We start from the raw sequence: 25,996 nt of genomic DNA, 5'->3' as shown, positions 1-25,996 counted from the left end.
GTTGTTTATATAGGAACAAGCTATTTGTTTGGGGTTGCACACTGCACAGGTCCTGCACAGATCTATCAGCAGGCTGAGAAATCAACCAACAAAGCCTTTGGTCAAAAACCTCCATCACAGATCATGAAAGACAAAAAAGGAGAGGTTAAGAGTTTGGGGGGTAAGCAGAGAAGGCAGGACTCCAGAAGGCCTGCCCTGGACCATGAAGTCCTTCCCCTCCACCTGCCCCCAGCATCCCGGGTGACCTGAAACACCATTCCCATCACACGCTGCTCAAGCTCCAACATAAACACAGACTTTGGCTTTTCCTCCCACTCCAGGCAGGCTGTTGCGGTTCTGCTGTAAATGAAACACTCAAAGCCACCCACCTCTGTCCACGTTAGCACGCAGAGATGTGAGCATGCCCTCTGACACCAGAGTTTTATAAAGAGCACCTTTGCAAGATCTCTCCGATTTCCTGGAGCCACACGTTTCTATCTTTTTAACACAGTCACTGTCCTCAGTTTTGACCTGTTCTGGTAAGCTTTGGGGTACCACCTCCTCTGTCGGGGTCAGTGGTTCCGCTTTAATGTCATCAGAAGCCTCACACGGTTCTTCCTTGCTGGCTGCAATACTAAGGAAATCGGGAGGCTTTGATTCTTTGGTGGTCTCCGGGGGTTTCTCCTTTGACGTTTTCTTGTCTTTCGACTTCACTTTTTTCTTTGGTGATTTTGAATCCAACGTGCTTTCCTTCACATTTGAGGCAGGACGGGGTTTTTTGCGCGGAGTTTCCGCCAGTCTCTCAGCCCCCCAGTCCCCCTTCGCCACGGCTTCAATCGTGTACATGACACTCTCAATGTCCGACTCGGAGGACTGCCTCTTTTTACAGGCTTTCTTGGGGGTGGATTTCTCATTTGTGTGCCGCTCCAACTTACTCTTTTTCTTCTTCTTCTTGATCTTTTCTGGCTTTAGCCCGAGGATACTCATGTCAGCTAGTGAGAGCTCTGGAGAGCAGCACATGTGATCCTTCGTGCTATCGTTCCTCTCAAAAGGACTATTCTCCATTGAGAGACTGGCAAAATCTCTGCACTTTGCAGTTTCTGATTCCTCAGCTTTCGCCTCATCCCGGTTTTGCAGTCTCTTGACCTCCAATGGTTCCGGTTTTCCTTCACAGGAGTCTTTTATCGTTTTCTCCAGTTCTGCTTCCATTTCCTCCGGAACTTCCCCTCTCACATCTTCGGGTGCTTCCACTTTTGTTTTCCCAGGTTCTTTCACTTTCACTCCTTCTGAAGCAAGGCACATCTAGAACGAGTTTAAAAAGTCCCATGAAACAAACACCAGCTGTTAACATTACTTACCTACATTATCAGGAGCATTACACAGGGAATCTCTCTGGCATCTTAGCTCAGGAAAGCAAACTATGCTAAAGGACAGTACTGGAAAACACGCTGAAGCCCTACTGAAACTGATGCAATGATGGCTAAGTGCTAGAATAAGGCTGGTGGGTTCTACTTCCCTAATAGAAAAAGACTCCAACTATCTCAGTGGTGTTTCCATGATCATCCAAGTGCCTTTTATATAACCTTGAGACCCACTGCTAGATAGATTTTCAGAATAGCCTAAATGGAACAATACATTATTTCTCACTATTGCCACAGACAAGCTTCTTGAAATCTCACATTCATACCCCCCTCAGCTCCCAAATGTCACTATACACAATCTTTCCCTCCATTTTCCAAATGGCCCTGAAGGAGAGGGTGAAAGAAGTTAACTGAATCTCAGTAATGAAGATTATTTTCTTTTACTTGACTGTGCAAAACAGTTTGGAAGGTAGTAAAAAAGCCTTCCAAATCTTCTCATGTCACAGACTTTATTTTGCAAGGAACTGCAAAGCAGCAGCTGTTGCCATGGTTATCTCCTCCTGGAGATAACATTAATGGAAACCAAACCCCTCACACTGTCTGAGGAACAGCGATATTAAAATAGGGGCTATAAGAGGCCCTCAAACTGCCATGGTCCTGCAGCTCTGACTTGGGAGATCCCCTTGGTTCTGAATCACCTGCAAGCTGCGCTGACACTGCTAGGCTAGTCCTTCACAGCACAAAGCAGTGCCGCCTTCTTCTCAGTCTCCCTCCCAGCTGAATCCCTACTGCTAATTTGTTTATAGAACAAATGCCAACCAACCAGCCACCTGGAGCAAAACCAGATGCAAGAGGCTTGCTTTGAACCAGACATCAGGAGTGCTCCTACCCCACAGCTCAGCCCATGGGCCATCTGGTCCGTACGGATGTACCTTCCACATCACTGTGGTTACATTCAGGTCGGTTTTAGATGTCTCAAATTGGCAAGGCATTATTTCCTTGCCAACTAAAAATATCTTACACCAATACCCGTATGAGCATAACACAGTACGCTTCTGAAATGCCTGCTGCAAAGGGTAGAAACTCCTTATCTGGTTCAGGCCAAGCTAGGTTGAGCACTGGGAACAGCGGAGAATGGGCAGCACAGTGTCTATTAGGAAGCAGAGGAGATAATGCAGATGAGAACCCCGCAAACTATGCTGAGATGGGTTTCTGGTACTTAAGGTACTTCTGTGACATTTTACTGCCCTGCAATGTAGACACAGGCTGTGATTTTCAAAAGCTAAAGGTAAATCTTGACAATGCAGCTCACTGGATAGTGATAATATTTTGTTAACTCAATACACAACCCCCCCCCAATGGTTTTTGGTTTTTCTTTTATACCTTTGCTTCTGCCTGAGCCAACAGAACAGAGGGCTGTGGATGTGGCTACAGAGAAGTGACTTCTGTTTTGTGAGTTCTTTGCAATTTACAAGCAGCTTAGAAGCAGAGGAAATACATTTCAGTACACAGCCATGGCTTTGAACTGCTCCCAGAAGGAGGATGTGCTGTGAGGATCACAGCAGAGTGTCAACAGAAGTTATTGAGCACTTCAGAAAGCAGTGGGCATGAAAAGCAAAAATCAATGAAGGCAACTAATGACCTTCCACAGGAATTTGCAATGGCAATACCCTCACTGAGGAACAGACTAACCCAGCCCTCTCTCTCAACTCCTTGAGCCCCCCAGCCAAACCAGTCAAAACCCCAAACCCTAAAACAAGGGGTTTAAACAACTTCAATGGTGACTGGAAAGCCCATTTGCTACCAGGGACTGGGACTTCATCTCAGCTGCAGCACGGACTCTCAGAAGCCCTCAAGCTGATGGTTAATCCAGGCAAATCTTCACTTGTGGTACCCAAGCCACAATAATTTATGCTTCTATAAGCAACAGGCTAATTACAAGTGTAGCACTGTTCTGCCTTCCAGGCTCCGGCAATCAACATCATTAACTTCTCCGCCCCACTGCACCTGTGGCAATTAGTCACCAGTGTTTTAATACTACCTCTGCCAGCTGAAATAACGCTGATGCTCCACATTGTTTTGTTAAATCAGAAGGAACCGAACGGGATGTATTTGAAGAAATCTAAAGGGGGAAAAAAAACAGAGGGGGAGAAAAGAAAACCATTATTTTACCAGCACAACTCTTTCGTGTTTACCAGACAACTTCTCAATGGATTATTTCCTCCCTCTTCCCAGAATTCATTCATAAGATTATTACATTGAAAAAGAAGTGAAGACCCGTGCACGCTGTTACAGATGGAACCTGCTCCACCATTGCTCTGGTGGATAAAAGCACCAGACACCAAAGGCTGTTTGCAGGTCTAAGGATCTTCTTGTCACGACTCCCCTTGCAGAGCAGGACGAGCTGAAGCACCTGCTCTCTCACACATGAGCAGATGTCAACAGCTAAATACCAATCTGCACCAGCAGGCACCCCAACTGGTGGTAGTTCTGAAGGCTCAGTCGGACATCTGATGTACAACTGGAGGTCTAGGGACTGGGGAACTACAGTGTTTATAACCTTTTAGCTCCCCCTATCCCCCCAACCGACAGTTTCCATTGCTCTGGACCAACACCGGCCAACAAAGTGGATTTTGCAGAAATCAACCCATCCTTGCCACAGAGAAGGGTTAAGGAAGCTGTCTCCTGGAAGCTGCAGCTCTCCACAGCACCTCCCAAGCTCTGGCTGTTACAGCTCATGCCTCCAAAGCGACCTCCGTGCCTTGTGGGGGTGATGCAGAGCCCCACCACTGCCTCCCTGCACTCCCCTCCCTCCCTCTGCTCTGAAGGATAAAGACAAAGCATGCATTTAGGCACAGCGAGAAACTGAGCAGAGCTGATTAGCAGCAGCCTCCCAGGCGTCAGCCTGCAGAGCGGCTGCTCCAACCGCGTTAGAAACTTCAGCTATCTTCTGCAGAATTCAGTGAATTTCTAACCCACTTCTGCGTTTTATGTCTTCACCATCTGTGAAATGCTGTGAAATATCACAAAGGCAGGCACAGGGAAGCGGGGCTGGAGGGGGAGAAGATAAAACTGGTTAATCCCCATAGCAGAGATGAAGGAGGAGCAGAGCAGTGTGATGTGCTGAAGCAGACAGGCTCCCACGCGCCAAACCCCTGCCATGCCAGCAGCATGGAGACAGCAGTCTGGTCCCCTCCAGTGCACAGCATCTGTGGTTTGGAGCTACAGCGCCATGGCACACGGACTTGCAAGCCTAAGGCACCCTTGAGGTGATAATGAACACAGTTTATTTGGGATGCTCCAAAACAGGTCCCGAACTGCTATCTGAAAACTGCAGCTGAATCTCTCACATTTATCCAACTGCAGTCCAACACTACAGATACCACGTATCTCCAAAACTGGAAAGAAATAACGGTCCCACAGGAGTTAGGAGCAAGCAGGATGTGATTTGCACATGTGCCATGCTTTTCTCAGTTTGAATCAGAGCCTTTAACATTCATTTCGTATATTAAATCAGGTCTGTGGGAACCTGAGCAGCCGCTGAGAGACCACAGAAAGGCGCCCAACATGCAAACATCACGCTGCCAGCTTCGCTTTTCCTGCCAGCTGCAGTACAAACTCTGTGGACAAGCCTCAGTGAACCCTCCAATGAGGGCTTCACATCACAGCTTTCAGTGCTGACTTCCAAAAGTCAAGCTGCACTCAGCAGCAGCCTTAGCCCAGCACAACCCTACTCAAACCCTGCTGCTGTCCTGTAAGAGGACACCTCAAAAACTTCTGGTGTCTCTGACTAAATACCTCCCAGCCTTTTTGCTGTCCCAGGGCTGCAAATAGCCAAATGCCCTTATGGATCACTGATCACAGTTAGGCGTAATCACCCTTGCATAAGCACTGCTGACAACGCAGCACACACAAACTCTACTACTGCGAGGGACTGCCTGCAGGGTAAGGCAGGTTTTCCTCCACTCATGTAAGTTCCTATAAAGTCAGACAGAAGCATTACTATGTATGGAACAAGGCATGAAATACTTTTATTTCAGTGCTTCCAACCTCTGCCTTTTTTTCCCTAAGAGATATTTAACCTCACCAGTAAGAATATGTAGATGGATGAGGGGAAGGGGGGGGAGCAAAACCCCTGTAGGAGTAAGGCGCTAGGATCCTCCCTTATTTACCTGATTACAACATGTATCTTCATCTTTAGTCATCAAGAACAGTGTCTGCACACCAAGCCTCAAAGGTTTTTGAGTGATTAATCCATGTCAAAGAGGAGACCTCGACAGCGTCGTATTTAAGACTCTCAGAGAATTTCTAGGAGTTTTGGGAAACCTGACCTAGTATTCATACTCTTTTGGAGAACAGATACACACATCTTCCCATTGTGACGCTAATGGGTATAACTCTACTCCTGCCAACTGGAAGAGTGCAGACTTCCCACACTGCTTCACCAGCTCAGGACTTGACAACTGGGAAGTTATTTGATGAGATCTAGGTTTTAAATGAACAGAGGAGAAAAATATTTCAGTGGCACACAGGAAAGACAGAAGGGAAGGGAGAAAAACAATGAAAAAACCAAGGAGTTAGTGAAATTGGTTACTTGAAGACTTTTCTGGCAGAAGGTGCTACTTCATGAAAGTGTTTCATGTACCATCCAGGAAACACTTAACAGGCATTTAGGTCAGTGGGATACATGCAAACACAGAACTTCTTCCTTAGATGAGGCTCATGGATTCTCTTCTATGTTTGTACTGTCCACAGCTAATAATCTCTCATGTCATGTGTTTCATGGGACTGAGTGAACACGACATACCTGTTGCCCAAAAGCATGAACAACTGTGGTAGTCAAGGTTAAATAAACTGCTCCTTGAAAGCCTGAACAGTATTTCCTGTTTGGTTGGATATAGAAGAGGACTATTTGTCCTCATGGGCACTTCATTCTTCACTTTCTTTAGTCAGAAAAGAGAAGGAAGACCTTATGTCTGGAGAGCAAATCCAGCCTTCTACACAGATGTTGGTGTGCCAGCACTAGTGCCGAGTAAATTACTATCGCTGCACTTCAGGGCACTGCTTTTACAGTCAGGTTTTTTCTGACCTGCTTCCAAGTGCAGCATGGGTTCACCAACACAAGAATTCATCATTATTGCGCGTATGTGACCTTTTTTGGCACAGTGGTACATCATAGTATTTGGAAGCCTTGAAAAGCCCTAAAATCAGGAGCAAGACCACCGGTGTGTCTGTGTCATCTGCCTCACCATAAAAATCATGCTTATGACCATGGTCTTTCAAAAATTGCCACCTTAGCCTTTCTCTTTATGTTTCATGTGTTTCTTTTGAACTAGATTATTTGATGAGTTTACTTTGCAGTTGCCAAGGAGGTTCATTACACTCCCAGCCCCCACCAAAATCCAGGATAACCACTGTACTGCAAACTATTATAAAATACGGGGACAAATACTTGGATGGTCATTAATATTAATATTTAAGATTAAACCCAATAAATAACCCCAAATCCTTGTATGCTTTGAGACAGTTCAGTGAACTTGCTCAGGACCCCGCCAGAGCAAATATCCTGTACACTGCACTTTGCAGAGAGACCGCCTCAGCTTTTCATCCTTCTGCTGCAATAAATCCTCAGCTTCTAATGAGTTTTTTCAGAGCAATATGAAGGGTAGAAAAGGGACAGAAAAAGACCCGCACACTGCAGTATAACCTGAAAACATCCAGGGATATTTTGCCTCCTGACGCATCGTGTGAGGAAAGAGTAAAGAATTTCATCCTGACAAGCAAACGGTTGCTCCTAACAAAACCAAGGCGAGATCCTTGTAGTACTAACGGGAAGGCAACTTTTCACTTCAGCAAGAAAACTCTCTTCATAGTCAAGAAAATAAACTGCAAGGGACATAAACGTAAGGATTCATTCTGCTGAAGCTGCTGGCCACGCATCAAAAGCAGGAGATGGCCAATCAATCACCTCTCAGGGGGAATACCAATCTCATTCCCTGTCTTACCACCATCTTCTAGTTTTGATTAGAATAATCAGAACCTGCAGTACTACAACCACAAATAACCCCTTTCTATGTAGGGGTTGAACCTGTGGATCATTAGGGGCAAGTTACTGTCTTTTACTACAACGCAGCTCAGCATTTTAGCTACTACATCATTCTAGCTTGTGTAAGAAGCATGTGCCACTGTACCACATTTTCATTCCCTTCCTAAACCAGGTATTTCATTTCAACACAGCTATTTACTGGTTTCAGCATACAGACAAATACCAAACATATCCACCTATTTTACATAGCAGCTTTACCTGGGAAGGTTCCAGCTCTATCTAAGGGAAGGCTGGCTATCAGAAGATACTGACTAGTTCTCACAACTTCAAGGCATTTTAACCAGATGTTTTCAAGGATTCAAACCTTCTGCTCAGTACAGAAATAGAAAGAAAGGGCTGCTTGCAAGCCTGCTCAAAGTGAGTATGTGAGAATGCAGCAGGGACAAAATCATCCCCAGGCATGCATTTTTCTTAAATGATGGTAACCTGTTGGACTTGCAAAGGCAATTCCACCTTGCTGCACCCAAGTTGGGTTTCTTTCATTAAATCACCTAGAGAAAAAACTTCAGACAAGCAGCTGAAAGTGCAGAGTTTGGGGGTTTTGGCTGCATTCTGTTTTTAAGATGGTTAAAAAAGCAACTTATTGCTTTGACTCTCCGGAAGCATTTTCTCTGTTTAATAACGAGAGTTTAGCTAAGTAAATCCAAGAGGTACTCTTGTTTCTTCTCAACAAAGCAGTCATCACCATCTGTTCGCGTTTGCCAAACACACATCCAGTAAGACCAAGAGAGCAAAGGGTCCCATCTGCTCTGCCTCCCTCACATGGCAAGGAGGATGACAGCAACCAGCCCATGTGAGCAGACAGCTTGCAAACAGCCACCACAGTAAGGAACACAGCCCACTGCTCTGAAATCACTGGCCTATATAATGGCTTTCCATAAAGGTGCAAATGAGAAGGACAAAAGTAGGACCAAGTATCTGCAAGAGCAGAATGAGAAAGCCAAAAGTGCAACCTGGCAACACTCTAGACTTAAAAAACCTCTTACAGGGGCATCATGTCATCTCTGAAGACCTCCAGGATGCATGCTTGGACACCCACAGGACCCAATGAAGTCTTACTCCTGGGATTCTCATCATCTGTTGTGGCAAGTCACTGGGCAGGCCTCTTTAGCCATATCCTCAACAGCTTTAATTGATGACTACAGCATTTGGGACAGACAACCACATGAAAGGCTAACTGAGGCTTTGTAGACGAAAAGAATCCCATGCTAACATCTGCATATAACGAGCTGTTTCTGAGTGACAGGGGACTTGTACTGCTGGGGTGAAGGTGTCCATTTTAAATGACAAGTCTACTCAATGGGATTGCTGTCTTCACAAAGAGGCACTCTTACTCACCCTGCTGCAAAGGCGGCGAAGAGAAAGGGAACATATGAAGAACACCCAGCCAGAACCAAAACTGAGCTGGGATGGCTGCCAAAAGCTCCAGGCACATCAGACCACAGCACACTTCACATTTCTTCATAGGTCTACTTGGCTACTGCCTACATAACTACTTTCTCTCCCTCTATTTTTTCTTTTGTAGCACTGTACATGGCTGACAGCAGTCTACTGCAAATTGCTTACCATGATTTAGCTTCCTAAGTGCAGTAATGCATTCATACAGACAGAACCCAGTAAGAAGTGGCACAGTAAGGAAAGGGATTTTTGCCAAACTTGACAAAAGACACCCTGTGTAAATGAAAGCCCTTATATTCGAAAGAGCACAAGCAGCTTTAATAGCAGGGGAAGAAAGCTTAAAGAGCATGCTCCTTTCTTTTCCATGTTTCTGTCCCTTACTTCCAGACATTGAAAACACAACTAAAACCCCACAACCACCCCCCTTAGACTGCACAGGCATTTTAATATCTTTACAAGAAAAAGAGATTAGCCCTGGCTTTAAAACTGTCCTCACCAGTTTCTAATTAACTTTCTAAGCACCTCTTCTACCTAACATTTGATGATTCATACACACACTCCGCCGTGCCAAATGAGCTGGCGCAGTGTAGTGGTATGCAACTCAATGCACTGTCACATCCGTATGACAATTTCTGGGCTGGTCATCTCGTTGTTTGTTCAGTTAGGAGAGGAAATGATTCCAGGTTCTGTGAAATCCTGAAAGTCTATCTCGGTCAGGTTTTACATGACAATTTGAGAATGGTGTGCTAAAGGAAATTGACTGAAATGGATGAAATGGTGTGCTGAAGGAAACTGATACCCCGCTCATCTCTGCAGACGGCAGGTTAATCAAAGCTGCTGTTTAATTAAAATAGAAGATGGTGAAGATTTCTGAATCTAAGTTAGCAGACTCACTCATACAACATTTTGCAATGCAATTCACAAGAAGTGTTCTCCAACTTCTATCTTTCACTTGGTTTAAAAGGCTGGCTTCAATACATGGCTCCATCCTGCCCAATTCCACCGAGTTTCTCAAAAGAACTTCCCAAACTGACTTGTAGCTTTAATAAAAGGGGGCACATAAGAAAACATCTTCATGATAAGAGATACTAACTCTATCGCATCTTTTATAGGGGTGTTTGTAGTCAGGGACTGTATGACACCTGAATTAGTAAATTGGTTTTTCTTAATTGGGCCTCCTAACAAGTACATCAAGGCCCGTCCCAGCCAAGCTGAAAACACACAGTACACAATCAGCTTAACATTTAACAGAATGAAGAGTGTTGCATGCACACAGAATAACAAACAGGGTATCTTTTCATCCCATTCTGCTCCTCCACATCAGCACCAGCTCCAATCCCTTCTTTTCAGACACACCCTGAAGATACCTTTAGCACAACTGATTCTGCAAAGCAGTACCAGACTCCCCCAAATGGGCAAGAAGAGAATATGTGTGGAAAATCAATTCATAGAAGCACATTACACACATGGGTGAATAAACTATTAAAAGCAATCTTTAAGAACTCCAAACCTTCCACACATAGAAGAAGGACAGCTTACATACTGATGGGTAATTTATAGGCTTTATAAGTCATCAGCTAATCACGGTGTTACATATCCGCGTAGCTGTTGTGATAAGCTTCATATGACCTGCAAGTTTGTCTTCCAAAGGATTCCTGCCTCTAGGGCAGTTGCATTTTGCACTGCTGCAGCCTCTTCTATAGGCAGTGCGTAGTGTCATTTCAGCACGGCTTTTAGTTGTTGTTTTCCTAGATGTAAGTAAAAAGCCCATTTGGAAAGTATGTTTGCAGTGGACCTTTGCTAGGGAAGGCCAGGTAATGTTCACAAGCCCAGTATCATTTGTACATGCTACAGCTGGTAGAACTGGTTGGCATCTTCTCCAATCACTGATTAACCCCCACATGATTTTCTTAACACAATGCTATCATGAAGATAACCATCTCTTAACGGGAATCCTTTATAACACAGGGCTCTCAGCCATTCAGCGACAACCCTTATTGATTCCTTGCTTCCTCCCATATTCCCCCCACCCCATATTTCAGCCATTATACCTCAGCAAACTGAAACAATGCAGACTCCTCGGTTTGTTTTACAGCTCCCAGGACTCCGGGCTGTGATGTGCTCGAAGAGATCTGTCAGGAAAACAATTATGTTCATATTACCTAACCTTTCCAGTTTCAATATCAAACTTCAACGTGCTACGTTTCTGACCCACCATACAGAAAGAGTCCTGGTACCTAAAGCCATGCAAATGAATCCCAGCACACTCAGAGAGCAGCATCTGCTTTCCATCACACACATAAATGGGTGATGGGTGAAATGGTGATCTTGACTTATTTTTTCATGAAGAAAATCTTTCATAGGGCAAACAGAACAGGCTAAGGCTTTTCTGAAGGGCTTTTATTTGCCCAGTGGTATGTCAAAATTGGGTTAGCAACAAAACCTTAACACTATATTCTATTTCACAGTTCAGTGAAAGACCTGGGACTGCAGAACGGTGGTGCTGATAGAGCACAAACTGCTGCATAGCATGAAAGGTACGTGTGGACAGGGACACAATGCATGTAGGTACTTTGAGATCTACCCCAGGTACTCAGGTAACTGCATTTTATACTGTTTAACTTGTGTCAATCATTTTGGTTGCAAATGACACCTCCGATTAATGTCAGACCTTGGTACAAGTACCTATTATTTTGCCATTGCCACAGATATATATCATGTACTGGTTAGGTGCAGCCTCACTACAGGTTGCTTAACATCCTGAAAAGTAAGACTAGCTAATACGCGTTTCTAATTACTGATCATCAGTGAGCTATATCTAAACAGCCTGTTTTAGCAGCGCAGATGAGCTTGTTTCCTGGCACCCGTTAAAGCTGTTCTTCAATGGGTAAGGAAAAGCCAGTGGTCACAAGCCTTTAGCAAGACTGTATCTTGTAGCACACAACACAATTCCTGTCTACTAAAACGTGGCTATGGCACGTTCCTGCTTGGGCACTGTAAAACGAACTGAAACAATTTAGTGAGCTGGTATTTATCTTGCTCTTTAAGAGACTTGACAGTGAAATCGATGAAACAGACCGTTATCAAGAGGAACTCTACAAAGTATGACACTGCTCAATATGTTGACAAAATACTACACATTGGATAGAGCTATTTGGTAGATATAGCATAGAAGAAAAGTTTGGGAATTCCAGAACGACAGTTATTTTTGAAGGAGTCGACAACTAAAGCAGCCACAATAGATAAAGAACATAACCTAACATCCAAATATACAGTTTAGAACTTCAGTTAGTAAGGCTCTAGCTCAAAACTAAGTGCAGGAATAACACCACATCTCTAAACTGCTTAAACCATAGCTCCATTATACACTAGGGTTTCCACCATGTTCTTAAATACGCTCTCCTGCACTTCAGGTCTGACCTACATACCTGATTAACTGATCCAGTACCATAATCCCCAAAAGAAGGAACGAACACAAGCATGACTTCTGACTTCTCTTTCAGCTTTCAAAGGCTTCTACAAAGGAATCAGTGGGGAAGACAACCCTTTTAAAAGGAACTCACCTCTGCAAACTGAAACAGTGATGACTTCTGACAGGCTTCTGTAGAATTAGTTGCATCAGACTGGCAAGTACTTGAGGAAACCTGAAAACAAGGAGTGTGCAGAGTAAGACCTCAAAGGTGATGCTTTCAAGCTAAGAACAATGGTGAGCAAACAAAATACCACACAGCAGTAACAAGAAGCAGTGTTTAAGAGATGGACAACCTAATGTTTCACAGTCCTGGATAGGCTGAACTGAGCTTACACGTGAAAACGCAGTTTAGCACCCATTTGAACGCATCTGAAAATCACCTAAGAAGAAAGACCCCCAAAATACCAAGGATATATTTCTTTTCCTAATTCCCAATTTTGCAAAAGAATACTAAACTGATGCTGGGTTACACAGCTACCTGGTACTGGTGATGCCATCACCACTGCTCTGCCCGTAATGCCATTTTGAACAAGAAAATTACTTAGAAGATAAAACAATGCTTTTGAAGACATTGAGAGTTGCTAAGTGACAGAAAGGCTCATCCCCGCTCACCTAACAGCATGAAAGTAAGTAGCTACGGGTACCACAAGCCTAAAATTGTCAAATGATGTTCTTAAACATCCATTTTGAGATGCTTATGTGAAGCTGTGGCATAAAGAGTCATAACTACTGAAATGACAACACAAAGACATGATTGTTCAAACCCAACAGCCTTATTCAAATTAACACAAAGCTCAGCTGTACTATTCTTATTAGCCAGAAATCTGCTACTCAAGCATCATTCTGTAAAGGAACTGCATCAAATAGGATACACTCATTTAATGTCAGATTTGAGTATAAAAGATTTACATGTGTAACTCCTGGAAGCATGAGTTAGCATAAAATAAGGTATGTAACGCGGCTTACAGGAAACAGAAGGAAGAAGAGAGGCTTTGTGGGATTTTAGGAAAAGCAGAAGGATGGCAATTTGTTCCCTAACAATTTGTATTTTTTCCATAAAATTCCTGTTTACTTCCAACATTTTGATGCAAATGTGTTTTTCCTCTTATTTATTACCAAAACAAGCACTTATTAGTGAATGCATGTGTGAGATTTAGCTGGCAACCACCTCTGTTGCTGGTAAGCACAGAGCACCACAGAACAAGCAGGCCTACAGCACATGCAGTTTGTACTGCTGCTCCTGCTGCTGTTTGTCCAAGATGCCATAGTACCAGTGGCATTTTGTTTGAGGAACCTGCTACCCATACTACCCTGAAAAACACTAAATCCAATCCTAGCAGCCCACAGGCCAAGAATGGTGTGTAGTTCCCAAGGGGAACTATGACACGCAACAATTTGCTTACATGCACAGCTGAACTTCTTTCTTCCTGTCATAAAACCAAGCAGTAACAGTGCCTCCTATGAGATATGCTTCTATTACATTTACTAAACACCAAGCAGGATGTATTATCAGGTACCACAGTACCAACCCGAAGGCTTACAAAGAATATATCGTAAATGCCTGTCTTTTTCTTTCTCAGTGATCTGTGCTACTGTTTTCACTGCTGTAACATTTATTACTGCTTTTCACAAGTTTCTTTATGATCTGTGGAAGACGCCTGTGCCTCAGCAGTGGTGTGGACTGTACCAGGGATGCACACCGATCTTGCTGCTGAGTGACCCTTTTTGAAGGTCTGAGTCTCTGCACTGGTGTGAAAGACATGAGGATGTTGCTTGTACACCTGAGGGTTCACTTGGTTGTTTCAGGCCAGTTCACTGGTGTGATTCTCCCAGAAACAGACCAGAAAAGACCGTGGCTTCGCAGCTTCCCTGCTACCTATCCAAGGGCACGTCCACATGAGCGTAACACCCATCTGAACTGACACAGCACAAACCGGCTCCAAGTTAGGAGCCGCTGACCCACGCCGCCCCCAGGAGCACTGTGCTGGAGCAAAGAAGCCTTCCTGAAAGGGGCTGTGATGGCTCAGGCCCTGCAACACAAGTGCTGGGAGGCACTCGCTCCTGGACAGGCACGGTGAGGGAGGATGAACCTTCTTGCTGCCCCCGAGGCCATGTGCTGGGGTCGGGCACAGCTTGTCCACCTCGTGGTACAGGAACCACAAGTTGTGGAAGGTGTGAAGCCAGTTTCTTACAGCTTTGAGTGTCCAGGACAGATTGCTGGTGCCCAGTAACCCAGAGGCTACTTTGTGGTTAGACCAACAATGCTTTTCCTACCCATTTCTGTTACCTTTAGAAAGCTAATGCTGTTGCCTGTACTGACAGAAACACTAATCTGAACTTGTTTCTTCTACTCAGCTGATCCCCATACGCTCCTGACTTGTGGGAGAATTTATTGTCTCCGAGACTTCCAACCTCTGCTAGGCTGAACCCAATCAAAGCATTACAATAATTACAGGAGGGAATGGATGCACACAGGGTGCCATTGTGTACGTCTCATTTCCTGCTGTAATGAAACATCCTCAACATCTCATTTCTTCTCCTCCTTCATCCTCTGAGCGTACCCTCTGCTGCACTCAAGAGACTTTTCACTTCTGATTTACAGGCGATACCACCTTGCACCAGCATCTGCACCAGCGTCGCATGCAAGGTAACCTTTTGTTCTCAAAGAAACCACAAGCACAACACCTCCATAGCCTCCTCTTCCCTGCAGGTTGCTGTTACCTGCTCTAAAACGGATCATGCCAAAGGAAAGTGAAGGACAGCCCTTGGTTCATGTTCTGTACAGAATGATGCGAGGCTTTACTGCAGCCCTGATGTGCCGGACACGGGCAAGAGGGGGGAAACTCGTAGGAAAGCCAGGTTTTGGAGTAGTCTAAATCCTGGGATTTCTGGGCAGTAACCTACAGACAGGCCACTAGGTGCTGCTGTAAGGCAAGCAAAGGGCCCGGCTGGCGAGTAAAGGACAAGGCAAGCAGGCAGGCCAGGAGCCCTCTACACACACAGCTTCAGCCCTTCTGCCCATCAGCCTGCAGTGGGGACTTTGTCTATCATAGGGACAGTACCTGGAACCGACCTGCCGGGTGTTTCCGCTCAGGTGTTCAACAAAATATGCTCATATACACACAACACAGTCTTGTGCAACTGGTGAGAGGACCCAGAAGTTAGGTGGGTCTGGGTCTATGCCTTTAGTTTGCTGCTGGTAAGGTCTGTAGCTTCTCTCGCCTATCTGCTTAGTGACTCCAGCTGCTGCTTGGGAATCAATCGTGTACCAGCACTGTATTCTGGGAGGAGAAAAACTCTTTACTGAATAAAGCTACAGAAATAGGAACATGATGGTGACACACAGAGATGGCGACTGAAGCATCAAGGCAATTCTGTACACATCCCTGCCGTGCCTCTTCCCATCCTCCTGCAGGACCACACCGGCCTGAACTCCTCCTCCCACTGGGTCACTACGTTACAGGACATCTGGGCTTCCAACAACTCAAAGGTTAAACACCTGACTTGAAAAGTCCCAATACATCCATTTAACACACTTCACAGAGAATCAGAGGGTGCCGAATAACAGATCTCTAATTCCCCTCACCTCCCAGTTTCAGAGCAAACTATGCCAGGGCTGCCCTCCTTTCTATTAACAATTTTTGGTATTTAAGACCTATGCTTACAAGGCCACCCAAGTCTGCATAATCATACATATGCACAAGCAGTCAGCCGTATGTTGATAAGTAATCTTGTGTCTGCCAGCCCCCCAGTTTAAGACCCATACATATGCATGTGTATCTTACATGTACAGACACGCGTTAATGATAATGAAGACTGCGGTATCGAGTAAGAGTATTCTTTTTTAAATAGACATGCCAAGGGTTTAGATATATTACATATTTACATGCGTAAAAAACCAATACCTATGTTTTCCACAGTCAAGCAAAATCTGAACCTCCTCACTGACAATACCTCAACAGTCACCTTAGTACACCAACTTACCCCTCATGTTAATACCAAATCCAACAGAACACAACTAACCCAGCTCCACTGAAGAGGAAAGCAGCAGGAAAGCAGCTTACCAATCCTACAGGGAATTCTTGATCTTCTTACTGAGCCTGTCGTAACAGCACCCAGGATGTTCTGCTAACCTCCCAAATGGTGGCCAGAGTGCGAAACTGTATTCAAGCATAAGCATGGAAATCCAACCATAGGTTGTCCCATGGGCATGCAAAGATGAGCATCTTATGTCTCCTCTGTCCACAAGCCCCAGGATGGGGAGTCAGAAGTGCTGTTCTGTTATCCAAGTCTGAACAGGTTTAGGATCTTTACCGCATTTGGGGAACCACAAGCCTAAGAAATATTTGCTACCTATCTAATCAGCACTGAAACAGTGAATCAAAAGGAAACAAAGGGAAATAGAGGACACACCAGGGCTGCCATGCAAAGAAACTGAGGAGCCTTCCCAGCGCACAGAAGCATAGCTGGAGTTAGGAGGCCATCAGGACGACTGAACTTTTTGGGTCCCTTTGAAAGTACCAAGCACACATTGTTCCAGAGGATGTATTTTACACAGGGGACCCAACTAAAATATGGTAACTCATGAGCAAGTGTGAGCCAGTTTCTGGCCCACCATGATTCTAACAACAGCCAACAAAGCCCTCCCAACAGTTTTGTTCAGGCTGTATTTATGACAACCATTTTGCTTTACATTTTGGGGACAGCAGATTACACAGCTTGCCTCTTTGATGTGGAGGACCAGGTTTCAAAAGAAGACTACAGGGCCAAAAAAGCACAGCATGGCATAGCTTATACATAAAGTAAATGTTACATGACAAGCCAGACTGCATGCCTGTATCAGAAAAAAAAGGGGGTTTATGCAGATGCATCAGAAATGTGTTTTTTCCTCAAAAAAGGAAGTTCCAATTAAAAATCCTGGTCATATACTAAACCAATCACAAAACATCAGTTTTTATTTGTCTCTAAATCCATGTGTAAGTTTCATTCCTTCACTGACATCACAAATTGTACTACTTGAAGCACTCTGCATGTAAAAATCAAGCTCAACTCACAAGATCACAGCAAAGACCCTTCTTAATGGAACTGAGTACCTGCGACTACAATACACCTTCCCTCTCATTTAAACAGCAGCATCGTGACAACAGTTTTTAAACTCCAAGTATAAAGATTCACAGTTTGAAAGCCTCAGAACAGTGTCATTTTAGCACAGACCGATCAAACTCTTCTGCCAACCTTACCCTAGTGTTTCTCACTTTTCAGGCTGCAGCACAGTAAGCCAGTGCCCACATCTGCACAAAGGCTTGAACTGCTCAAACTGATGTGCCAAGCACTGAGCAGTTTTGGCTCAGTCCTGGCAGGACAGGAGCAATCCATCTCAAATGCGCTGCTCAGTTTACATTTGGAGGTATCACTTATAGGTAGTTAATTATTGCTTGCCCTCCCAGTAACAACAAAGAAAGGGAACAGAAACCCTCCTCACTTCCACTGCTCTTCTTTCCAGGCTAGAGATTTATGGCAGCGAATACTTCTTTTACCCAACATACAAGCCACCTTTTGAACAATGTTCAAACTCAGCCCAATAGATCATAAATAATAATTAAGTCTAAAAGAAAGACCCCTCTACTGGATATATAGAGGAACACTTTTATTTACTAAGCTCCTTAAAAACGAAATGCTTGTGATGGCAAACAGGGAGTAGACTGCAATACTCTAGCTGCTTGTTAGTACTTGCATGGTTTCAGAATGCAATTACAATGACACTGACCGTACGGAAATTATTAGGTATTTATTTTGCATCAGTGCCAAGGATACAGTTGTGTGAGGCACTGCATGAGCACATGAAATCCTTGCTCAAACAAAATCACTTGTTTGTTAACACAGTCGCTGTATGTCAACCTTTCTACCTGTGACCTGTCTCATGGGGCAGACCTGCCTGGTGTGATCAAATAGTCAGCAAAATTAATACTGAATAGATAAACTGGGCCCAACCTCTACATTCACAGTTGGGATGCAGGACTTGCATCGCAGGGCTCACATTTCAGTCCAACCTGAGGTTAACCTAAGATGAGTCTTAAATTTCATTTCCCACTGGTCAAATACTCTTCTTCAGAGCAATCTAAACCAAGGGCTCGCAGGAGGAAGAGAAGGGAGCTCCTTACCTCTTGTGCAGTCAGGGCATGTTCCCCGGCTAGAAGCAGCATACTCAGACCTCCCATTTGTGTAGGATCTGTTAAAAACAGTAAAACCAAGTCTTCAGTTTATTCATTTGCTTGTTTAAAGAACGTACCATTTGCAGCATTAAACCCCCAGAAGACTACTTGTCACAGACACTCTAAGCAAGCTGCCATAAAAGGCAGTTCAAGAGAATCACAAATAACCATTTCTGTACCCTCTGGGAGAGGCTTTCAAAGCTGTTTGAAGGATTTAATTGGATTTGTGTGCTTAACACCCCATTGCGTGGATTTACAATTTTACTGCCAAAGGTTTTATGTACTACAGAGATGGATATCTTTAAAACAGCAACTGTAATGATCTCATCCATAAATATACACAAGGATGCTCTAATATCGCACGTGCTTATAACTCAATAGATGCTCCTGCCGTGGTTCCCTTCCTCAGCCAGAGAACAAACAAAAGGATGGAACAAAGCGACAGGAGCAAGCTCTGAAGCAAAATTTCTATTTTCATTTAGCTTTAATTTAGAGCTGCATTTAGTGGTGAAGAGTGCCAGCCTGACAGCTCTGAAGCATGAAGCGCTTGATCCTCTGTGCCAGAACAGTGCAGGCCCTGGCCAGGCAAGCTGCCTGCCTACTTGTTGCCCTGCCAGTACAATATATAATTGAGGAAAGTAAAATGGGGATAGAAATGTTCTTTCTCCAAGTATTTGTTGCTGACAGCTTCTTGCCTCCCGCCCTCCTGCACCTCAGGAGCTTGGAAAACAACAACAAGAAGTGAAAGCAACGAACACTGGCACTGCATTACTCACGGAGTGGCTTTTCCACTCAGAACAGCGGTTGCTCTTCCTCATTCTGAAGACTAATTGTCTGAGCTTGGGGGAGTGCCCTGGAAGCAGTGCAGAGTCCCGGTTTTAAAGAGCGTCATGGAGAGAGAGGGAGAGTGCCTGTGGACCAAATGTCTCGCACAACAACCACAATGTGAAAGGCAAGCATTATCCTCGCTGCATTGCTGAGTCACAAACCTCAGTACTGATGCGGTATCAAAGGTAAGGAACTTCCCTCAGGTTTCACCAACTGTGCACTCACGTTTCCCAATTCCCTTTCACGCAACTATACAAAAACTCCCTCCGCAGCAAGAAGTGACACGTGCCCAGGACCGTTTCCTGGAACGGAGGCCAACCAGCACAATTACCCTTGTTCACTGGGTTCCATTTTGCTACACGAAGTTTGGATGCAGAATAGCTGCAACCAAAATGCCCACTGGGAAATCCCCTGGCCCATTCCCACTCAAGTGCAAAGCCGAGGAATCTGTTGCTCTTTTCAGCTGACATGGGCCAAATCTCTACCTGTAAATCTCCAAAGGATTCAGTGCTACAGATGATCAAGATCCAGTTCAGAAGAATACTCACTGGTGCTGTTTAATTCAGTACCACAGACGGTGCCAGAAGCTCTCCTTCAGGCAGCATCTCCCACTGACATTCACGGGGTAACTTTCTACAATACTCTCTTAAGACATCAGTAGATAGAAGCAGAGGAGAGCAATGTGAGTAAACCAGGTTCATCCACTATCTCCAGGACACAAGAGTGGCTCATGCTAAGGAATACAGCCTAAATTGCATCTGGCTTCAACCTCAATGTTCACCTGGAATGAATTTTTAGCTTTACCAGAATAAAGAGGTAGAAGTGTGGGGTTTTTTCGTAGTTTTGTGGGTTTGGTTTTTTAAACTTTGTATTTTAAAGTAAAAAAGGGAAAATAAATTAAGTTTCTACAAAGAGACAAGACACTATCAGAAACACAGGATCTACTAACAAGAAGTGATTGAGGAAACAGAGACAGAAAATGGAAAGGGCCAGCCAAGTACCTAAGTACAATTCTAAGTGATCCAGTCATCACAGCCTTTTTTGCCATCAAAATACTTGATCAGAAACCATTTGGTCTTTCAAGCAAGAGGACATCAGAACATTTAAGAACATGTACCTTGAAAGATGATGCCTGAGCAGGCAGTGAATTCAGAGGAAGGACAGATGGGAAGAGATCTCCGCACCCATCATAACCTTTTGGATTAAACAACTGTTCTCTCTGAATGATGTTTCCCCTCTTCTGCATTTACAGGAGTCACCCTCCTCCCACTTGCTTTCCTAGCCTAAACAAATCAAGACCTCCTGATGTAACCTAGCATGTCCACCTCCCACTATCCCAGCAGTCCCTGTAGCTCTCCACCCCGTCTCCAGCTGTTCCAGGTAGAGTTCAACCACCTCCAATCAGCTGTGCTCTGTTCAATGGCGTTAACCCTTCTCTACAGCTCCTGAAACCACTTTGCCTGACACCCTGCAATGCAGCACTTTCCTATCCCACATCACACTGACGGCTCCCAGCTGCTCTCTTGTGCTTCCCTTTAGTCACCTGTGGGTCTTTTTCCCCTCCTCAGTTTTGGCCAACCGGAGAACACGCAGCTTATGACTGTCAAATTCTTTCTCCTCTTCTAAAGTTTATGTTCTTGGTGGTTTCAGCTTTCTGCCTCTCAAACAAGCAAGGAAGAGCAGCACAAGGAGAGGACTGCTTTCCACCCCCGTCCCCCGAAGGAATCAAATACTTTGTTTATTTAAGTATAAAAATTAAGAGGGAGGGAAAAAACCCCCAACAGCTAAGTCAGAAGTGAAAGTTTAATTCGGTGCTTAAACAGCTTGAGTACTTCTGCTGCAGCTGAAGCAGAGGGCTGGTGCTTGGATGTCTCACCAGGATAAAACCCAAACCAACTTCATCCAGGGGAAGACAAAATGTCCATATGCAAACACTGCCATGTGTTTATGGTGTCTTCACGGCACAACGGTGTTTCTCTCATGGCACTAAAATCTTACTGGTACGATGACTTAAGAATTTTAAGTGCTGTTTTAAAGCGATTTACAGTAAATCAACAGTAGTGAGAGAACAGCACACATACATTTGACATGCAGAATGGCTTCATCACGACTTTACCAATAGCTTTTAATACTGATGAAACTTAAAACTACCTCACTATTTGGGAATGATGTACTTCGTTAGTATTGGTCTGGTTAAGTGCTCGGCAGGCCGACTTGCTCATCACCGCAGTTTTCCAGTCATGGAAAAGAAAGAACTGAGGAAAAGCTAAGCAGGAAGAAGGCCAGCAGGCCCCCGTTTCAGGTAACTTGTACATGAGTGCAGAATTAAGCTTCCTCCTAAAACAGAAACTGCATTTCTATCCGGATATCGCCTACCCTAGGACATGTTTTTTTCCCACCCCTTGCTTCATTAAAAAGCTTTTTGGCTCAGATGGTTGTTTCCTGATGCAGATATATAGAAGTACTGGGAAACTTGCACATCTGTACAGCAAAGCTGCTGCTCACTTAGCTCTGTCGCTGCGAGGGCAGATGCTGCGACGGTCACGTTCACTTGTGAACAGCAACTGCCTCTGCGCTACACCCTATAACAGATCACAGGTGAGCCACGTCAGGAGACAAACACGCTGCATTACAGCCCCCAGGCTGGACGAGCAAGGCCACCACCACTGGGTTTGCAGGTCAGAAGCTCAGTGCTGGTGCTACACCTCAGTTTCTTGACAAAGCAATATGTAAACATGAGAGACTTAAAAGTGGGGTGGTTACTGCTGGAATGCCAAAAATAGAGGAGAGATATGGCCTGTACGAGACTTAGGAAAGGAAGATGTTATTCTGTGTATTACATTTTCCAAACTGAAATGTAATACGTAAAAAGCAATCAAGACAGGATTACCAACTACCAATAAGTAAAACAGATCTCCCGGAGTGATTCTGGAATCCTAGAATCCTAGAAGCTATCTGCCATGAAAATGCAAGACAGACAGTGGCATTTCAAAGGTAAAATTGTTTTGGAGATGGTTCAGATACGTTTTAGTTCATCAGCTAGTATACAGCCTGGATTTTAAAAGAGGTCAGGCCAGATAAAGTCAGAGTTGAACTGAACTACGACAAGAAGTCAAGGAGAGAAGAACCCAATAAAACGTATTTAGCACAAACTGGTATACAGTTGATAAAACAGTAATCCATTTGGCATGGCAGACTTGTCGTGATTTGGATGCCGCTAACATCTCTGTCAGAAGCTGTTGCTATTTTATGAGCTACTGCTACGCTCAAGAAACAGCCACTCTTCATTGGCTTGAGGACTGGAATGAGACCCCTATGAATTACTATAGTCACTACTCAGCCTGTAGTTAAATACATATCCAGAAATTAACAAAAAGCCACACGTAGCACAAAACGGCCTTTTCCATTCAGAAAGGAACGGCTCTACAGATAAACCAGTGGATTAGAGTAGTTCCTAATTAAGTTCTCTGTCCTCTGACAGATGCTGTCTTACGATCTCTCTCTCCTCAGAAAATCTACATTGGGATAGTCTAGCAAGAGCCATGGGGGACAGCAGAGAGGCAGACCACGACCTATTGCTTGTTCTTTATGCTAAGTCAATAAACCTTTAAGAGCATAGAAGTTACTCCTCTGATACGAAAAAGCAGAGCGGGATGATAGGGCTTTTGATTTTTAGAACTGGTCTCCCATATAGCACAACTACGTGGCATGAAAAGCTTTCTTTTCATCACATTTCACAGTTCCTTGATAGCCAGAAGGAATTTCATCACAGCAATTTTTATACCATCACACTAGCAAAAAGGTATACATGCCTTTTGACCCCTTTTTATCCTTTAACCCTTGGTCCATAAAACCATTTTCCACTCTGCAGCTCACAACCTCTCCAAGCAGGAAAGTCCTATCTGCCACACACTTGTCTTACGCTAGGTAGGACAGGACAAAGTTTCAAATACATCAGTACTGGTAAAATCAGGAACCTTAAACCATAAAAAAGAAATAAAGGAAAAATAACTTTCTACCTTGACTGTTAAGTTCTGAAGCTGCCAGTATTTAACAGTGATGTCTTGGTATTTCAAGGTCATGACTGCAACAGTTGTGCTATTTGCGGGTATCAGTGAGAGTTTATCTGCCTTTCACCAGTTCAGGCACTCCACCGACACTTATCAATGGATTTGATTTTAGTTCTTTTAGTGCTTAAAAGGTTAGATTGTGCCCCTCTAAAGTATAATGGGCAGAAGAGCACATTTGAAGTGAAATGAAATTACACTTCTCTTGATTTAAATACAAAAATCTAGCTCCACCGGTACATTCATCCAAAAGAATGTCAATACCTCCAACTCTATAGGTGACCATAAATTAATTACTAAACATAGCACAATGCTCTATGAAAAAGAATGCAAGATAATCAGAATTTTCCTTTTCCACTAGAAAATGAAAATCTTTAACTGCAGCTAAACTGGAATTAAAAGCAAAACAATCAACCAAACCTGGACCCCGAATGGGGTATGGTTTATGGTGCCACGTATCTGGACTCAACTCTTGAAAGTAATCAGGCAGTAAGGAGTATTTTAGCAAGTTGTTATGCAGAGGTTTAACTACAGTCTTGGCAATGTAATCTGGAAAATGAAAGGTGTTTGTCCTACAGTACCACATGCAGTAAAGAAAACTGCAATGCAATTTCAATGCCACAGCTGTGAACACAGTGAGGATGCTACATCTGAGTAACAGAGATGGAAATCTCACCTGCCATCCCAAAGTTAAGCTGTGGCATTTCTTCACTTTTTGTCGTCACTTTCCTTGGGCTTGGTAAGTCTTTTGTAGCATCTGATGCAAAGGCCCATAGCTTTTTCCTGCTTGTTACAGTGGATGTCTGGGTTTTTACAGGTTTGTTTGTCGTGGGGCACCACTTGTACCCTGGGTTTGCCTTCATAAAAGCATCCTTGTACTAGAAAAGAAAAGGAAAATGACCAGTCATGACATTATACTATTCAGAGGACAACAGAGTGCACTGCATGTAAGAGGATTTAATACAGTAAATAACCCTTAAATATTAACAGGTTAATCACATGCTTATAGTCTGACTGCCAACACTATTCAATAAGAAGAAATATTAAGACAGTAGAGCTGTATTTCAAAGTGGGTATTCTCTTTCCTCTCCTGAGGGTTTATCACCCAGAGCAGGCTGAAGTTCTGATCCTGCAACCTGCTCCCTACACCTTGTAGGTGTAGATCCTCGCTAAGGATCTACTTGGATTTTCTACTGGTACAATCTTTGTTCACTTTCCAGCTTGTATGAAATCAAAGCATACATTTAGCAATGAATGCAGCATGATGCTCCTTACTTTGCACTCTAATAGCTCCGTATTTTAGAACGTTAAGTATCTGCTTTCCCAAACCAGGCACCAAAAATAAAACCGCTATCAGCACCATCTCGTTTTCAGTAACTTCCAGTACACCATCCCAGTGTTCCTTCTAGAATGTACCACGCTTCATGGCTGCACAAAATAAACTGGGCCCATCTGAAACTTAGTTTGGCCTTGAGACACAGCATGCCTATCAGTTGTTTGCTGTATCCTGGGTATGTGGCAGCAAAACGAACAAAGCCAGACTACACATGGGGGGGTGGGGGAAAAGGTCTGGATCCTACACATTTTGGGGGGTAGGGAGAAGGATGGGGACCCGTTTTCTTCACAGAATGCAAGGCTGATGTTTTCCAAGTGTCTTGCTGACCAGATAAACCAAGATTTCTGAGTGTTAACCGCACTAAAAAGAGCACATCTCAGTATTTTAAATGTGTTGCTATGCAAGGTGGAGAACAGGCGAAGCAAAGGAACATGCCACGCATTCCAGCTGCAAATGTTTGCCTAACAACTGATAGGGGTGTACAGCACCGGCTGCTGTGGGAGCCTACACAGCACGTACCAGTGCTCACCGCAGTGAGAAGGAACCCGATACCTCCTCCTCTTGCCCTAGGTAGCTCTCAATGGTGTCAAGCAACCACAAGAGCAGCTCTATCCTGACGTACACGGCAGGGCAGCTGCAGGAAGTTTCCTCCATGATTTCACATGTTCCCACCCACCCGGCTGTCATCAGCCCCAGTTACGGCACAGAGGAGCACCTACGTTTCATGCACATGCCTGCACACAAACACATGCAGCGTAGGGGAAAACAAAGTCCCTTGGGTATCAAACACAGACACAGCACTGAAACCCTTGTCCTCTGATAAGAGTCACTGCGGTGTTTTCCCAGATGAATAAGTGCCGTGCTTTGCGGCAGGATCGCCATCGCATGGATATTGTTTACTTTCATTTCCGTCTTCATCTATCAGCTGTCACTTGCTACCTCCAGACTGCAGCGGGGATAAGACCGTTTCAGTTTACAAGCGGCGCAGCACCGCACGAACCCGCTGTGTGAAGTCCTGTATTTATAGAAATGGCTATAAATAATAAAAATCTGCAGGGACTGCTGACCTACATACACGCTGTGCTTTCTGAATAGGGTGTATGCATCAAACATGGAAACTAAGCACCGTGACACCTCTCACCGCACCCCTTTTCCCTTTCCCTCAGTTCGGTTTGGGAGCTCGCTATACCACAAAAATAGCCTGGTGGAGGGAAGGGAAGGGGAGGGGGTAAGGAAA

At 44.3% G+C, this 25,996-nt stretch overlaps 1 protein-coding gene across 20 annotated transcripts in view; it reads right to left on the bottom strand.

Annotated features, from left to right (window-relative positions):
* BBX (BBX high mobility group box domain containing) overlaps window positions 1–25,996 on the bottom strand; it is a 141,413-nt gene that overhangs the window by 28,516 nt on the left and 86,901 nt on the right. For 19 of the 20 annotated variants that reach the window (XM_065675952.1, XM_065675957.1, XM_065675953.1 and 16 more), the window contains 6 exons: window positions 24,100–24,301; window positions 18,478–18,545; window positions 12,408–12,488; window positions 10,896–10,976; window positions 3,382–3,462; window positions 369–1,281 (listed from right to left, as the gene is read on the bottom strand). In XM_065675952.1, the coding sequence (XP_065532024.1) occupies window positions 369–1,281; window positions 3,382–3,462; window positions 10,896–10,976; window positions 12,408–12,488; window positions 18,478–18,545; window positions 24,100–24,301 (1,426 nt within the window). The remainder of the gene's footprint in view (window positions 1–368; window positions 1,282–3,381; window positions 3,463–10,895; window positions 10,977–12,407; window positions 12,489–18,477; window positions 18,546–24,099; window positions 24,302–25,996) is intronic. The other variant, XM_065675946.1, reaches the window with a different exon arrangement.

The sequence above is a fragment of the Lathamus discolor genome, chromosome 4 (assembly GCF_037157495.1).
Source record: "Lathamus discolor isolate bLatDis1 chromosome 4, bLatDis1.hap1, whole genome shotgun sequence".
NCBI classification, from domain to species: Eukaryota; Metazoa; Chordata; class Aves; order Psittaciformes; family Psittacidae; genus Lathamus; species Lathamus discolor.
The sequence above is the reverse complement of the archived record's forward strand: the minus strand, read 5'-3'. Positions and strand labels throughout refer to the sequence as shown.